The 18,060-nt window shown below is 36.7% G+C and overlaps 1 protein-coding gene across 4 annotated transcripts in view; it reads right to left on the minus strand.

The window, feature by feature from the left end:
• LOC138129954 (potassium voltage-gated channel unc-103-like) overlaps window positions 1-18,060 on the minus strand; it is a 94,545-nt gene that overhangs the window by 15,907 nt on the left and 60,578 nt on the right. For 3 of the 4 annotated variants that reach the window (XM_069046292.1, XM_069046290.1, XM_069046293.1), the window contains 4 exons: window positions 4,380-4,620; window positions 1,794-1,975; window positions 1,501-1,521; window positions 42-196 (listed from right to left, as the gene is read on the minus strand). In XM_069046292.1, coding sequence (XP_068902393.1) covers window positions 42-196; window positions 1,501-1,521; window positions 1,794-1,975; window positions 4,380-4,620 — 599 coding nt within the window. The remainder of the gene's footprint in view (window positions 1-41; window positions 197-1,500; window positions 1,522-1,793; window positions 1,976-4,379; window positions 4,621-18,060) is intronic. The other variant, XM_069046291.1, reaches the window with a different exon arrangement.

The raw sequence follows: 18,060 nt of genomic DNA on the forward strand, positions 1-18,060 counted from the left end.
ACGAAAAAAAGTGAATCGGGCCGACGCAAGTCGCCACTCACCATATGCAAGCCAACCAGTGGGCTATGAGGGCGAAGGTGGCCATAAGCAGTAACAAAACGGCGGCGCCATATTCAGAATATCTGTCGATTTTTCTTGCCACACGTACTAAACGCAGGAGGCGAGCAGTCTTGAGTAGTCCGATCAAAGTAGTCGTCTGGAACAGGACAGGCGATTGTTAATTTATTGATTGTTGTAGTTTGGTCGCCAAGCAACTGAGACAACTCCACTTGAGACTAGCACACTATGTTTTTTTTTGTTCATTGTTTCACAACCACCGAAAAGGAAACGACATTTTAATCGAATCTCTGGATTTTTAATTCACGAATTTATCTCGATCGTTCATCAACAATTTCAACCGGAACATGTCTTATTTGAATTGTAAACGTCCAGCAGACACAGTCAAAACGGATGACTCTTGCAAAATGAATTTACTCCAGATACCTTCAATTTTAAAAGAAAGATCTCATTGCTTTTGTAACACGGATCCAAAGCCATTTTCTCGCTTTCGCTAATATAAGCTAGGCACTGCTAGTCCAAATCTGTAAAACGGAAACACAAAATGAGACAAAAACGTATCAGATCGTAACAAAAGTTTCCAAATGACAGTATAAAACTTATTGCAACGTAAACTACTTGTGTTTAAGACAAGGGATAATTTTCTACAAACATACTAAGTTTACAAACAGTTCTTGCAGGATAACGGTACAGTCAGTGTCAAGGGTAGAGCAAGGCCGGCCTGAGATATGACATTTGGTGGGGGAAATCTGAGCGGACAAAATATTCCAGTGGCATGGCAAAACCGGTCACAGCAGAGAGCATCGGTCACAGTAACAATCAGCTGATTTTTAATCTGTTGAACACCCCTATTTTACGAAAGATGGACTCGTCCGACTGTTTTCCGTTTACGCACACCCCCACCAACTGTCATATCTCAGGCCGGCCTTACTATACGGCTCGCCGTACCCCCGATCTGGTGTAGTATGGTTGTAATACAGAAGAATCTTTTTTTATTTTTCTTTGTGCAAAATTTTCCGTAACCGAATGCGAGTATTGTTTGATTTAGGTCGGTTCGGACAATCAACGAAACGATTAAATTTAAGTCTCAACTCTGAAATGAACCGTTAGCGTGGACGTAACGCCTTGCAAAATCAATCAACGACTTTATTTTTACTATTGGTTTGGCCTTTCCTCTTCAGTGGCTGAGTCGGTGTAATTTCACGTGTTCGGCAAGTCAAATATACAAAAGTCACCAACGAATTCGTGCTAATTTTACCTCCAATTGTTGGTTGTGAGTGTAAAAAGGTACATGCGTCATGCTGAAAGAGTGTCATGAGAAAAGTACAGTAGAGGGTGTAAGCTGCAGATAACCATGTTTGTAAGAAATGATGAGAATTTCGTGAGTGTGACAGTCACAAAGTTCCCATCGGGGAAAAAATGCATCAAACTACGTTTAACTACCTCGTCTTTATCCAAGCCCAACTATAGAAAAGAATTCTGTTTTAAAAATTATCATCAGTCAAAAAATATTGCTCGATGAACGAGATGAAAAAGTGATTGATTCTAGTCGGGAGCGGTTCAAAAACTCGACGTTCCCTCGTTTTTGAATCGTCCCTCTAACTACCTATCCTGCGACGTGACGGTGGAAAAGTGTCACTTTCAGACTAGGTAAACATCGAGCATTCCCTTCATCAAAAATGCAACATTTATAGAACATCAACGTGAATGTGACGACTGGGATCGGGGCGACTTACTTCGTCCGTGTCGCTGCCGAAAAATAACAGATCGAAAGGCACCGCCGCCACCAGATCTATGAAAAACCATCCCTTCAAATAGTGAACGGCTATCCTGACCGGATCCGAGACGATCTCGTCGTTACCGCTGACGTACGTCGTCCTGAAGTTGATCAGGATGTCGATGATGAAGGTCACGTCAACTGGAAATTAAAAACATAAATCAAGCACGACCAAAAGCAAATCCGTCTGATCGTCTTGTTAGTTTTACACAAAAATGTCATATTTATGTGTACTCGTATATTTTTAAATGTTCAATAACGCTGAAAACGATTTTTCGATATCACTCCCTCCATTTGAAACTGAAATAAATTCTTCCTGTAAGCTGTTTACAATTCATCAAGCTTTTCCCCCTCAATCTAGATTAAGCGTAGCGTGCTTTTGTAATTCTGCTTGACTACACTTTGATTGAAAAATTATCTTTTTAACCAAAGTCTGGTAAAACTTTAAGCTTGGTCCACACAATCGCTGAGTCTTTCTACCTACTGCTGACAAGACAGCGTGATGTACATCCTGTGGCACTCTTGGATAAATGAACTATTCACCGGTGGAAGTCCAATCGAAATAAGTTCAGTATTTAAAGCTACATGGATGCACTAACATACAAACAAACATACTCGTACGTTACAACCAAACACATTACCTTTGCTCCTTCGGCTGTGGGGTAAAAATAAATGTCCATTAACAATCCTGATTTGTTTAAATTCCAATCTGTATTTCTCTAATTGTATTATACATAACACACATTTCTGACATTTATTAAAAAAATGTATAGTTTAATCCTTTCAATTTTCTATTAAAAGTCACTTTGAAGTTTTTCGTGCGACATCAAAAAAGCAGGGAAATGGCATTATCGAGTCAAAAGTGGGGTTATATTCAATAAAGGCCAGTTCACACATATTTGTCAGTTAAATGTCAGTTGTGGCCAAGATTTCGTGTCCAGAATAGTACCTATTATGTTTATTACGTTTACATAATTTTGAGTTATTGTCAATTTTGTTTTGACATCTTGCAAAATTTATTAAATCGATAATTCGTAACTTGTTTTTCTAATGGAAACAGACCGACGTCAAATTTACGTTGTTTTTATGTGAATTATATGGCGCTAAAATTTTACAATTGGTGCAAGAAAAAATAAATGAAACTACCGGAACGCGGGCAAATTGTGATTTTACCTGAAGTAACGAGCGTTCAAAAATTTAAACTTGTTTTCTCGTTTCCTTCAAATGCTTAACTTCACTTTTATCATCACTTTAATGTAAATTATGTCATTAATCATCGTTTCGCGCTTAGAAAACCAGAGAAGTGCTCGTTGACTAGCTCCAAAAAGAATTGTTTTTACAAAAGGAATAAATCACATCACTGCTTGTTAGCTGAATAAATGACGTTTAAAATCTGTGCTTTGACAGTTGACGAAACTACGCCGTATGTCAACGGAAACAAAAGAAAGCGGCACTAATCACTAATTATTTGAACACACGGTAGTTAATCAGTTGACTTACGAAAACTTATGAAAAAATTAAAATTCTAAATGTAAAAACAACCGTCAAAATAATTTCCTAATCCACTTTTAGAAATATGTGCAGAAGTATAAAAACGTACAATTGTTTTGTTGTAAAATCCTTATTCCAAATAAGTAAATTCCGAACTTCCCTCTTAAATCAGTGGCCTTTCTCTATTGTGCAGCGTTCTATTTTACCATCTTGTATAGGTTATCATAAATCGTAGTTGTCTGTCATTCATATCTACACAGAAAAATTTTGCCGCCTCTTCTGAATTTGTAAATTTTACATTTGATGGTTCACACTTTGCAATTTTCATTGTTTATCATTTTTCAAAGTGTAAATTACAGTGTTTCCAACTAGTTAAAGCATCAAAGAGTCTTTTTCAAGACTGCCTCCTTCGAAACATTACTCGTAGTTATTATTTGTGAGAATTTTGTTACTGTTAGGCAACTAATCACTCACATCCACTCTCTCAAATAGTGTGGATACATTATGCATTGTATGCGGCAAATTTCTTTCTTCCTTCCACCATGCCCGAATACAGTTTGATTTTTATCTCAAGCTTCACGTTCTTTACTAAATTACATTACCGGTCTCAAATCTTGTTAGGAAATCTGACACACATAACCTGTTCAATTCTACACCCTTCGTACAGCTTCCAACCCCACTTCTCTACCCTTGACGCATTGATTTTATTAAACCATCAAGTTTCAGGAATGTCTCCGCTTTCCAAGTGTCTTTTGATTGAATTCTTCCTTAAATGTTTCAACTGCGTTGAAAAAGTTCTCGTGAAATTAAAATAAACAAACAATTTAACAGTTTCAAGGAAAAACAATAAAAAATTCCAATTATTCACTGTTTGTTATTTAAACAAAACCAACCGATTGATTAATCGACGAGCACCAATTAAAAAAATAAAATGTCGTATTTTTAAGCAAACGTCAACTGTCAGCGCGCGCCGACGAATCAATCCTCGACGCACGCCACAAATCGAATTTTGCAAGTGCGCTGTTGCGCGAACTTCAGAAATAATCCTTCTCACCTATCAGGTCTATGATAACGATGGGGTCCTCTCCGTACTTTTTGTTTTTCCTGTTGTTGTCTGGCTCGTTCAGTAAAAAAGCAGCGACGTAAGGCGTGAATATCGCAGTGTACATCACCAGTATCAGTATGATCCAATCCCAGACGGCTTTGAACGGCGAATAGTGCAAAATCGTCCAGTTGTGTATCTTGGGATTCTGCAGTTTGTATTCGGGTAGGACGTCGGCGCCCAGCGACAACACCTGCGGCCAAAAAGACAATTACAATTCGACCCTGGCGGGAGGAAAGACAGTCGAGCGTCGGTATCTGCACGTGTGCAGTGGGACGCCACTGGCGCATAAATATTTTGATGTTTTACCAAACGGACTAGTTTAGACGACCTCCTCCTGGAAGCTCTCTCGATGTTGACGTGCGGCATCCTTTTACGGCGCTGTCATGACGCGATCACTCCACCGACCGCTTCTAGCACCGCTCGAGTTCTACTGGTGTCAATAATCCGATCTCAGCCACATATCATGTTAATTTTTATTTAGAACTTTATGGGCATGTTATTTTTAACTTTACAATCGTCCAGTGCCAGCGTTACCAACCGACAATTTTCGAATTGATCGACTCATGCACCACACCTACCAGAGCGCATTCGTTCAGATCACCGGAGGACATTCCCACACCAGAATCTTCGACACTTCCCAACCGCCGCATCGATCTGGATCCGACTACTATTTAATTAAGGGGAATCAAGTTTCGCTGCTTTTATAATGACGTGTTCCAGGAGCGCACCGATTTTTTTGCCGCCTCATTATCTTCCCAGAATAGAAACGGGAACCGGCAAGACGAGAAACTGTGATTGCGCTCGCGTTAAGACGACATTTATCTTAGATTGTTCGTATAGGTGAAGAGTGGCGGCGGCGGGCTGGTCGGGGGTAGAAAGGGATTAATGCGAGCTTAGACTTGTGACCTCAAACTTGACATTTTTCTCGAGAGCAGGTCAAAGAAAGGATCAGAGCGATGCTGACAGATAAATCGTTGGCAGAACGAGCATGTGTGCTGGACTCAGCTCGTGTTGGAAAAATAATATACTCGTAAAATACAAAATTATTACAGGTTAAGGTTAAGTAATCGCGCAAGGGAGGAAATTATACTTTATTCCAGAGGCACAGACGCTACTTTCTTATTTTTTTACAAAAAAAAAACTTCAAATGTAAATTAAATTTTTTCAAAATTAAGTCATCAGAGTAAGCACACTTGCCGTTACCAGATTTATTTTGCTTATAGATACATAGTTTAGTTTTGTTTCTTGTATTTTTGTTGCACGATGTTTGTTTGTAGATATCGGGTGTTTTTTTAAATTTCACCTCATAGTAGGCGTTAAAGAGTCGATTGTGAACGCACTCTACAGGTTACGGATCACGGATCAGCTGTTTATAAATCTTACGTTTTACACGAGTGGTGCGTTCACAATCGACTTTTCAACGCCTACTGGGAGGTGAAATTAAAAAAAAACACTTGATACCATGTCTAAGGTCAAAACCCAAATTAACAAACAATTCTGTTTTTACAAAATTTAAATTTCAAAGCCAAATTTCCGAGCGAAATGAACGAAAGGAATAACCTATTATCGCCAGGATGACTCTTCAAAATAAACCTTCGTTGCTTTTTTTTTAATTTCGTCTGAAGTCTGAGACAAAGTGCAAATAAACCGGCAGCATACGTGTTTACTTCATAGAACATACTCGTAATTTCAATGTTCGCACATTTTTTGGGTTATATCAATGCAAAAACAAACAACAAAACCCTTGAGATTACCACATTTGAAATAAAAAGCAAGCACAGATTTCATAAATTGGGTTGAAACAAAATCAGCGAGAAAGATTGATTGGAATTTCCATTTTTTTCGTTTACTTTTCTCATTACTGTACGCCCACTCAAAAAAGAGTAGAATATCGCTCATTTTTCAGGTTCAGTTATATACACCAACTCAGTATTTCAGACCATTGTGCAATTCCACATAACACTGAACTAGTCACGAGGAGGAATAAAGCGTTTGGATGTAAAAAATGTATGTTTCTTATACGTATGTGCGCCCGTGTAGTAGCTTTCGACGAGACTTGTACTGCTGGATGGCTCATTTGTCCAAGAGTCATATAAAATATATAGCATCATGATTTTTGCACTTTTGAGTTTATTAAAAAAATGTATTTAATCCCATGCCATAAATGATACTTATTCCACTAATTTTGAGTGGGATAAGAACTTCATTACCGCACGCATTTTCATTACCACACTTAGTGGGATAAATTAGTTTCATTACCTCACTCAGTGGGATAAGTAAATTCTTATCCCACTGAGTGCGGTAATGAAACTCATTTATCCTACTGGCGAAAATCAATAAGATTTACCTTTTTTTTTAATTTGGGGCGGTCTTAGATAAAATATTGTACATAACACGGGCTAAAGTATATTACAGGAAACTCATGTGATTACAGAAGAACTCTTGCTAACGCCCTCGTCATCTGCAATCTTCACACACGAGTCCTGTAATATTGCTTTTATCCCACTAATTATGTAAATAACTATTATTCGTTGGTTAAACAACCATGTATTTAGTTTGTTTTTTTATTATTCTCACTTGTTTTGTATGTACTGTAGATTCGGTATGCAATATCTACTGAGATAGAGAGCGATTTGGATATTTCAAAAGCCAAAACAACTTTCCATTTTATACCAGTGTTCTTGTACAGTTTTGTATTGTATTCAAGGTAAATTGTATTATTTATTACATTTATTAGATTTCAAAAGAGACAAGACTTGAATTGATTGTTTTGTTGATGGAGGACGAAAGGGATATTGTGTTTAATAAAGTACGCCCTGTTGAAGAACCTATTGTCGACGAGTTATTTAACCCAAACCAGACAGCCTAACATGGAAAACAATGACACAACTTCATTTCAAACGTCTAAATCTAGTATAAAGTCTAACCAACCATATTATTTTTGACAATAGGAACTGCTGCAAAAGCTACGTCCCACGCTTACTTTCTGGGAAATTCTGATTGGGAAAATATTCGAAAAATCCCCAATCGACAAACTTTTTCTCTTCTGGAAGAATCAAGTTCTATGTTGTTACATTTTCCATGTTCATTTTGCAGTTCGCTTCAGCTCAAGCGCGAACTCCATGCATTCCCTTTTCTTAAAATCCTTGTTGACTTTCAACAAAAGGATTAATAAGTTATGGCAAACTGAATTAGGCGTTTGAGCACGAGACTGGACAATCTGACATAAAATCGGTTTTATCAGATCGTTCCGAAAGGGATGTTTGTTAGACGAGTGGAGGAAGTTTGTGAAATGAGAAAGAGCTGTTATTGGCAGCGTAGTTGCACGCGGTTTGCCTCGTCTCTTGTCTTGTCGTTTCGAATGCATTAAGCTTGAATAATAATTAATCAATAACGGTAATATTTTTAGGGTACAAACACAACAGCAGCAAATAAAGACGAGACAAATCAGAATTAATGTTGTGGTGTTTTACATAATAAGAGTGTGGGGAATAAATGTGCTAATAATATGGCTTGGAAAAAATTCTAGGTGGTTCTAATTCTAAAAGTTATCGATTTAACGCGGAAACAATATAAAAAAAATTGTATTTTTATTATTTATTACGATCATGTTAAGTTGTGATAATTTACAAAAAAGAATAAGTATTGTGTTTTGGTCAAATGTATTTTTGTTTGTTATGTTTGTGCACTTCTGCAGCCTTAAGTACTGAACCGATATCGACGGGACTTTCACTCACTTATCTGTGAGTGACATAATAAAACAATATCCCGTTATCTTATCAGTTAAAGATAAAAAAGAATAAATATAGAGGGAGTAGTAGGTACATTTTCTCGCATTTAAATGTGAATATACAGGGTGTTTCTGAAATAGGTACATTAATTTTAACTGGTAATAGAACTCGCCAAAAGGAACAACTTTTCTATGTACCATTTTGCCGAAAAACGATGTTTAATTCCAAAAAAAAAATTGGAGAGATTTTTCACTAAAATAGCCCTACGCCACTAAATACTGCAATGGTTAATTGAGATCAGCGCTAATATGAAAAAAACATCCATTTTCATCCAGAAAACGTGTTTTAACGCAGAAATCGAAATTCAAATAAATCTACCCGTATAGCAAAAAATCCACTTCGTAAGAATCTGGTTGTTTCACGTTTTTAGGTAGCTTGGTTTTGGAGATATGAACGGTTTTAGGAAAATCTTTCCTATTTTTTTAAGCCATTACGCAACGTTTTTTGCCAAAATGGCAGAGAGAAAAGTTGTTCCTTTTGATGAGTTCTATTACCAGTTAAAATTAATGCACTTATTTCAGAAACACGCTGTATAAAAACTTTGTCAACAGAATAAACGAATCTTAAATTAATTTTTTCCACATTCCCTTTTGGTTTTGAAACCATAAAAAACAAATTGTTGTTTGAAAAACAAAACAAAAATGGATGTTTACCTTTCATATAGAGTAAGGCAACTAACGGTCAATTAATACTACCGTCATCGTCTAGTGTTTATCTAATACACTGATAAATTAAAGTGTTATCAATTCTGTGTTTCTTCCACATTGCAGGTTGCGAACATACCTTAAATGCATCATAAATTAATTAAACAATGCAATATGCTTTACTATAGCTACACTCCATTCAGTGTTCAACTTTATTGCTACTGACACATTTAATTTCAGCTTGTTGATCCTCCAAAAACATAAATTATGCCAAATTTTGTTGCTTACGAGATAATGACAACAGGTAACAATACATGTCATTCAACACATGTATTGAAATGGAGCAAATGACATTCTAAAGCCCTCTTGATATTGTATGAATGGTGAAAAAACCAGAACAAAAAATATAAACCTTTTTAATTTTGAAATCAAGCTATTAAATTCCATTAGTTGCCACAAAGAAAATGAATTAAAATATTTTCGTATTTTCCACTGAAAATATTTTACGTTAGAGGAAAACAAAATTACCATAAAAAACAAACAAACAGTTCACACATTTTATTGTACAATAATTGTGTGTTTTTCATCTCGTTAAATAAATTTGTTGTTTTGTAATTGGGTTGTAAATTGTTCTTTGCCGCTACTATTGAAATGTTGTGAAGCAAACACGCACAATTAATTTTTCACCGTTCATTTGTTATTTACACACACTATAGTCCATTTTTTAATTATAGTCCGATGTATCAACAAAGAGTAACTATATAAAGAGGGCTCACTAGAAAGAAAAGTCATGTTTCTTGACAAAGATGGGAGATGTACCCCCGTTTAAATGTCCTTAGTCTTTGGTATCAATTAAAAAGCAGAACAACTGTCATATTGCTATCTCTTTTCAACATAGGGGAGAGAGGGGTAAAATAATCCCTCTAAGAAAGAAAAATTGATTTTTCTTAACGTGTTGAGTGAATTTGTGCGTAACTATATACATCGCTTTTATCCATCATTTAGCTACTCAAAAATATTTTTATTGGCGCCTTCAAGCTTCTGAATTTATATATATGTATAAATAATTGGGTAGTTGCAAAAGGATCATTTTGTACACAGGTTTGGGTAAAATGATCCCACACTAATAAATGCACAAAAAAGTTATATTGGATGAACAAAAGTTAAAAAAATACCAAATCTTCAAAATTTTAATAGGCGTTTGGATGAATTAGCATTATGAGATGAATTTGTTAGACAAAGGTCGCAGATGAAGTCATCCCAGGCGTTTTCATCTATTCCTGCACAAGCGTCATGAGCCCATTGACGACACCGTGAGCATTGTATCCACCCTTCGCCTTCGATAGAATTTCCATAGGGTTCAGAACAATAAATACAGAGTGCACCATTTTCCTGTTCTGATTCTTCGCTGCTACTTTCTGCAAGCTTTTTGGGAGGCCCTTTTTTTGATTTTTTTGGGTTGCATTTTCCTTTCTTGTTTTTTCTTGTTTCTTCCTTAGCAGCTTTTTGTTTTTTTTCTTCTGTTAAATTATCTTTGTAAGGCGTACTGGTTAACAATACGGTACCTACAGATTTCCTTTTCCTCTGTGCTCGGGGTCCACTTATTTTAGGTAAGGGCCTAAGTGTGATAGGACCGGCTTTGGTAAACGACGTATCGTGAGTCTTATCAATTTCAACATCCTCAGTCTTATTTGGACTAGTGTTACTTGTACTGGCTTCACCTAAATCAGTGGCATTTGCTTCAACATTTTCAGATAACTCAATCTCAGTTGTTTCTTTTTCATCCGTGGTTTCAGCCGCTATAAAATCTAAATCATTAAAAATACCACTGTTGTAAGGCACAATCCCTGTTTTTTTAAATGCATTAATCGCATTGGCTGGAGTGCAAGCCTTTAGATATCCCTCACAAAAAATTTTACTTATTTGAAAGGTTGTTATAGTCCTGCCAGGGTTGTTGTTTAGCCATCTTTCAAGTGCATGATCTACAGCTGTACTAAGTGGAAACATAATTCCTACATCTAGTGGCTGGAGCTTGTGCGTACAGTGTGGAGGTAAACATAAGATAGAAACAAAATTGTCCTTTGCTTTAACGATGACATTTAAATTTTTTGTATGGGACAGATGCCCATCTAAAATTAGAAGAACTGGATCTTCTGGCGAAGGTTTTGCAAAAGACAAAAAATGTTCAAACCATAAGGAAAACACTTCTTCTTTCATCCAGCCAGATTCATTGCATGCAAAGATGGTACCTGGAGGAGCTCCATCTTTTAATTCAGGTTTCATTCTCTTTCTACTAAAAATAATCATTGGTGGAAGAAACATGCCACCAGCTGACATACATATCACTGCAGTTGATGATTGTCCACGTTCTGCGGAAGTAACACGGCCAACTTGCTTGCGACCTTTTTTTGCAAAAGTTTTCGAATTGCGTCCGGGAACGGTGGACAATGAAGTTTCGTCCACATTGTATATTCTATGAGCTGGATAGTTGTGCTTTTGGTATTCAGCTTTTAATAAATCAAAGAATTTTGAAACAACCGGTTTATTAAAAGCTTTTGCTCGAGCAACCGATGTTGCTTCTGGGACACGCAGTGATAATCCAGGATGTCTCTTTTGGAAACCAAATAACCAGTCTCGACCAGCAATTTTATTTTCAAGTGAAAATGGGTGATTAGCAATACCATTTCGTTCAGCAAGTTGATATGCTAAACTTCGAACATCATGGGTAGTTAAACCATACATTCTCACTTCCATGTCCAAAATGTAATTTACCAATTCTTCTTCCTGTTCAGCAGAGAAGACTGTCTTTCTGCTGCCCAATATTTTTTTGTGAGTGTTAGTAATAACATTCCTACTCCTCACTCGACGTTTTAAGGACATTACAGGAACTCCAAAATTTCTGCTAGCGGTTTTTATTGGCATTCCTTGGTTCTTGACTGCGTTAATTGCACTTTCCATGCTCCGCTCTGACCAATTTTGCCTTGTGGTCTTTCGTATATACGTACGAGGCATTGTGTAGACTGAAACAAAACTTATTTACTTAGAAATCGTTGAGGAGGGTAAAATGATCCCCGGGATCATTTTACACCCTACTATGCAGGATCATTTTACCCCACACCGCATGTCTCACATTTACTTATTTTTTTTTAGGTTAAATTTGCGAAAAAATGTGATGATATTGCAGTATATCGAAAGTTTACAAAATGCTCTAATCACAAATGAATGCAATTTTACAACTACGTCGCAGTAAGTGTACTTACAATGGTAACAAAAGCCGGTTGGCCTTATATCAATGTCACAAAAAATAAATACTTCACTCTGCTGACGCTATGCGTGCTAGCTTTGGAACAATACTGGGTGCCCTGACTGCAACTGCATCTGTAAGTGATGTTGTAATCAATTTCCGCTAGATTGCGCTAACCATTCTGTCGTCATTGAGAGGGATCATTTCACCTGATAGGATCATTTTACCCCTCTCTCCCCTAATCTAAACAAACTATTGAATTCTTGTACGTATTGTATTAAGCGTGTCCCACTATGCATCTCGCTTTAGCATGTGCGATTAGAGCAAGACGCGAATTGTACGTTTATTCCACTAGCGACGTCAAATTTTTAGGTTACGTTTTAACCACGTTATTTGTGATAATTTTGTTTAATTTTGCTTGAAATATCCTACGTATGATGCCAACGAAAAGCATGTTGACAGATCCTTTTACAGAATTTGTAAATTGCAAAAATAATATTGGAATTGCGCGGAAACTTGCAAGACTGGAAGTTAACAGGTAAGGGGGTAAACTAATTCATAGAGGTTGTTTTGTGTTCATGGCGTTGCCGAAACAAAATCTAGGAAGAAAGAAAGACAGTCTAAACGTGGTTGTTTAGTGCTGTTTTCAACAATTTTTAATATATCTGACCTATTAGTTGATATGTAAATAGTTATCAAAAGCATTCTGAAGGGAGCGGTTTTTTGAAATATAAAATTAAAACGGAGGAATAAATTTGCAGAAATACCAAGAAAGCACGAAAGAACACAATATCTGTCTCATGTTGCCTAAATAAATTTTCAAATATTGGTAGAACCATGCACTGCTGTCAAATGTCGAAAGCAGACGCAGGTCATGTCGACTTCTTGATTCGGACTAAGCTCATCGGACTATAATAAAAAAATGGACTATACACGTAAAATTTCTCGCGCGTCTTGTATGTATGTATGTTCTCGATAAACTCGAGAACTACTCGTAGGTACTAGGCAGATTTGTGGAATTCTTTCAGTGTTAAGCCGGCCACACACACAGAGGGAAGAATGTGCAGTTAAAAGTGTACACGCTTGTTCTAAGTTAAACCCGTACTCTCTGTAAGTACACACACACTACTGCTTCCCCGTCAGTTGTGCAGTAAACGTTCATTGTGATGGTGGCCAAAAAGGAAATTTGTCTGATAACAGTGGCGTGCCCCTGTATTGTATTCAGGAGGCATATTTAGTAAATCAGACAAAATACGGCCGCCACTGATTTTAACCGAAGCATGAAGAGACTTGTCGTTGTCGCCACACACAGTGAGTTATCCCCGCGCGGGTTTGAATGTGCACGCCAAAAATCAAGACAGTCTTGATTCCAACTGACTTGAATGCGCGTGCCACATTCTTCTCCACACACACGGAGTTTTAACTGTACCCCGTGGCGTGTGCATTCAAGTCTTGACTCTTCCCTCTGTGTGTGTGGCCCCCATTAGAGAGCTTAGTTCTTCGGGAGTGACAGAATCAAGCTATTACGCAAGGAAGCGGTGGAGCAAAGTGAAATTGAGGGAATTGGAAAACAACTCGAAACTGCGACAAAAACTACAAATGTCATAATTTTTTTAACAGTTAAGGGAAAAAGTGAATCAACGATAACTACACCTTTTTTACAAATCTAATTCATCTGTTGTGTTCAAATTATTTTAATATAAAAGTGTTTCGATTCTTTCCAACTGTTCCAGAAACCATTAGAAATATTTTAGTTAATACCATGGCCCATAACAAAACCACCAACCCTGTTGCGAACAACCCTCCCACTTACATTTCCAATATTTTTCTTGACCTGATTCTGCGTCGGACTGAGCAGGTTCTGGTACTCCATGTTCTTCCCCATCGGGAGGCCATTGCAGGCCTCGATCTTGACGATGCTCTTTCTCGACTCATTGAAGCCGGTGCCCTTGATCCGTACGCTGGACCACTTCGCCGGCAAGCTGATCAAATTTGAGACGGACCTGTTCCGGCCGATCTCGTACTTGAAGGACCCTCCCGGCTGCAGGGTCTTCCCTTCGCCGTGGGTGCTCTGCTTCCGGACGTCGACGCTCTTCCTCCTCCGGTCGGCGACGTTCCGGGAGGCGTCCGGACTGGAGTTGGTTGACGTGATGATGAGGGGAATCTCGGTGGGTTGCAGGAGGTGGTCCGTCATGATTACATTTTTTGTGGGGTTTTAATTTAGCCGAGATGATATGTTTACAACGGTTGGGGAAAGACACGGTTTGTCATTTATTTCTGCAAAGGAATTGGCGCGAGATACGTCCAATCAGATTCGTTTGGTGACGGAATCGAGTCTGGTGGCGGCGGCGGCGACGGCGAAGTAGCTGTCGGACGAAAATAATAGAGCTCGAAAACGATGATGACGGCAATGTTTGTATCCTACTATTTAGTACGATCGCCTCACCGAGAATCAATCGTGATGGATTATTCATACTTCCATTTAGGTTCTATTGATCCCGCTGTATATAATTTATGAGAGCTTTTTCTACAGATGTTGTGATTAGTGGCGCTTTGGCACTATTTCCTAAGCAGAGCAAGGCGCTGATGAATTTTTTATGAACTTAATATAATTATTGTTTTGGTTTTGGACAAATGTCACTGACCAGAACTAGCACGAAACAAGAAGGAAAAAAAAATAAAAAGCACAACACCGACGTTCTACAATCCGTTCCAACGATTTCACGTTTTGACAAACAAATTTCGGATAATTTATTACAAACATTACAACGTACAAATTTGATTTTTTAAATTTTCATTTAGAGAAATTGCCTTTAGAAAAAAATTAACACTTTTTCTAATTGGATTTTTTCTACAGCATCTAGATTCTAGACGCTCTGGTATGTTTCTAATTTTTTTAAATTGTTTGCTAAGCCGACGTAAACTACTATATCTGTAAGTCACGTGAAAAAGGAACATTTCGTGACGCGCTTTTGAACGTCTCTCACGTCTACACTTTAGCTGCTGCAACACAACATATTTTGCTTTGGCGAGATCTACTTTTTGAGTTACAGTCGTTCACCGTCCTTCAAAACAAAACATCTTTTCCAAAAATCCACCACATCTGGCTCCTTTCCGTCCGACTCTACCTCACTTGCGCCACGTAAACGACATATCCTGGATTGTTGTACAAGACAATCGATACCCCACATCCTTCCTTCAATTGTTCAGGTTCAAATAAAAATTTTATGACTCGCGTGACTCGACCTCGTTCGTCGTGCCACATTAAAAGAACTACCCTTTCGTTTGTGCAAGCTCCCCTTTTTACGTTCCGATTAGCCAATTAGAATGCAAAATAGGAAGTATTTTTCGAGAAATTCGGCGATCACTCTCACCTTGCGAAAAATCGATGTTATCTGGAACCGGATTCTAATCTAAACTGTCCACTAAATTATCAGAATAAACTGGCGCGGCTGGCAAACACATCTAATATTTAAAATATTTACTTTAACTGTTTGACCCGAATTTAGATAGTGAGGAAGTAAAAATGTCACATTTAATGCAAGGAATTTTAATTTCGACCGGTGGAAGTGGCTTCCAAGAACGCAGAATTTATTTGTGCGTTTGGCAAACGGAATGATAAATAATGTCAAAAGCATGTGGAGCTGTTGTTGTATTTATAACTTGGACTTTGTAAATTTCTAACCATACACAGGAAAACAAAAATTGTGCTTGTCCAGATCTGTTTTATATTTTGAACAAAAATTCGGGTCAAGCTAAGAATGTGCAAACTAGATAACTGGTTTTTCAAACCTTAAAAAAAAAACTACTTTCGAGGAATAATCTAATTTGTTTATTATGCGATATAGTTGCGTGCAAATATTTTTAAAATAATTAAATAAATTGCAAAGATGTGACTTTGTTAGCAGGCTTTGTTGTACAAGGTTAGATTAAAGTTAGCACTAAATTTGTAGTTGGTAAGTCCAAATATTGAAATCTATTGTTTGAACAAGATATGCAACTTCGCGTCCTATTAAGAAATTATTAACATCAATTATGAGTAAATCAATTAAAAATTATTGGTGGCTGTATATGTATGTGCGCGAGGAAATCAAAATAGATAGACAATGGGGTAGAAAATCAATAGGGTGAGGAACCAGACAGTCGCTTGTATTTTTGATTTGGTCATAATTAAAACAGAAAGACTTCTGTGAACCTGTCGGAATCGTAACGAAATAAAATAAAGTTCTCGGCAAATAAAAAAAAAATACTTAGCTTTCAACTAAATGCTGTTGGATTTATAAAAATTTATAACTATATACATACATTTAAGTTTAATTTTGAGTTGTAACAAAAAATATACAGTTTATCATGAAGAGTCAAAAAAATGTTGATACTTTAGTCAAATAAATAAACAAAAAAAGCATTTGTCGAAAATTTTAATTGAGTGAAAAACGAAAGCAAACATTCTGTAGAGTTGTATAAATTTAATTAGCTCAACAGTTTGTTTTTGTACACTGTAAAAACACGATTTAAAAAAGCATCGCAGTAAAAATTTTGATCGAAAATTAAATTTTTAAAAAAGCTTTTGATTAAGTGTTGAAAATTCGATTTTTATTTTTTTTTTTTTCAAATATTCAAAACTAATGAAGTTTAATATACAGCAGGTCAGTCGTATAAAACAGAAACTATAGAATAATTTGAAATTGTTTTGTGGTAAATTTAATGTGTGGTGCCCTCTCATTGTATGCAGGTTTTTTTAGGATTCTGTGATAACCCTGGTAGGAGGTATTAATTATTATTAATTAAAACAAGACAACAAAACAATTTTTTTTGTATAAATTTGTACCTTTTTATATTCAGTTGAAGGATTATTTTTTAATAATGTTAGTGCATTTGTTTAGCTAACTCAAACTGTATAAATCTTAATTAATCTTGATAAAAAAAGTATCCTACCATACTAATCAGCGAATAAATTAAAACAACTGATTAATTTTTTTTATTTATTCCGCACTTGTAAAATGTCTCTTAACTGGCTAGCCTGTAATATATAGTTATTTACGTAGAGTAGAGTATAGAGGGCCGAAAGATTAACTTACGCCCGCGGACGAAGTTTTTCGTCCAAGGCCGTAAAGGTCTGTCGGCCTGAGGTACATACAACGTTTTACGCACAACTACCCATCAATGTTAATAACAAATTTTAAATTTAAAAAGACCAGCCAGCGAATATAATAAAAAAAATCTAGGTTGTCTCTGTCCATTTGCGGGCTTTTTGCTTTGGTTTACAGCCCGCCGGACCTGTAAAGTTACTTTACCGCCCGCCAGATGTAAAATTGAAGTTTCGTTCATAGTAACAAGATGCAAACCAACTTTTCTAATACAGCTGTGCGTAAAATTTTTACTGGCTAGCCAGTAAAATTTTACACCCGTGCTCATATGAGTCTCCTCCGTTTCCAAAGCAATACGTGTAAAGCTCATACGATTTTTTTTTTCAAATATTGGAATTTTTAATAGTTGGTATAACTATTTACAAGTGTGGAACAAATAAAATATTCAACAATACACGCAAGGTAATGGGTCCAGAAGGTGACTGGCTCGCCTTCGGGTCTCCCGTCATATCCTTCTGTCGCCAGTAAAAACCCTTTTACCATGCTAGTTAGTAATGTTAAATACCATACAGTTTTCAAAACTTTCAAAATTCACAAATTCCCACGTTTAATTTGATTTTTATTTATTTTCTTGAATTTTAAATATTACATATTTAAAATAAAAAATCGTAATGAATCTGTGCCTTTTCTGTTTTAACTCGACAAACAAAACGTAGTATAAGAGAACGAAAATAGTAATAAAAACAGAAACCAAATCAATAAATATCTTTTAACGCTTCCGAAAAATACCATTTTGTTCCTAACACGAAATGCTGAATTTTTCACACAAAACTTGTCACAACAAAAGCTTCAAATTGTCCAAAA

The sequence above is a fragment of the Tenebrio molitor genome, chromosome 4 (genome assembly GCF_963966145.1).
Source record: "Tenebrio molitor chromosome 4, icTenMoli1.1, whole genome shotgun sequence".
NCBI lineage: Eukaryota > Metazoa > Arthropoda > Insecta > Coleoptera > Tenebrionidae > Tenebrio > Tenebrio molitor.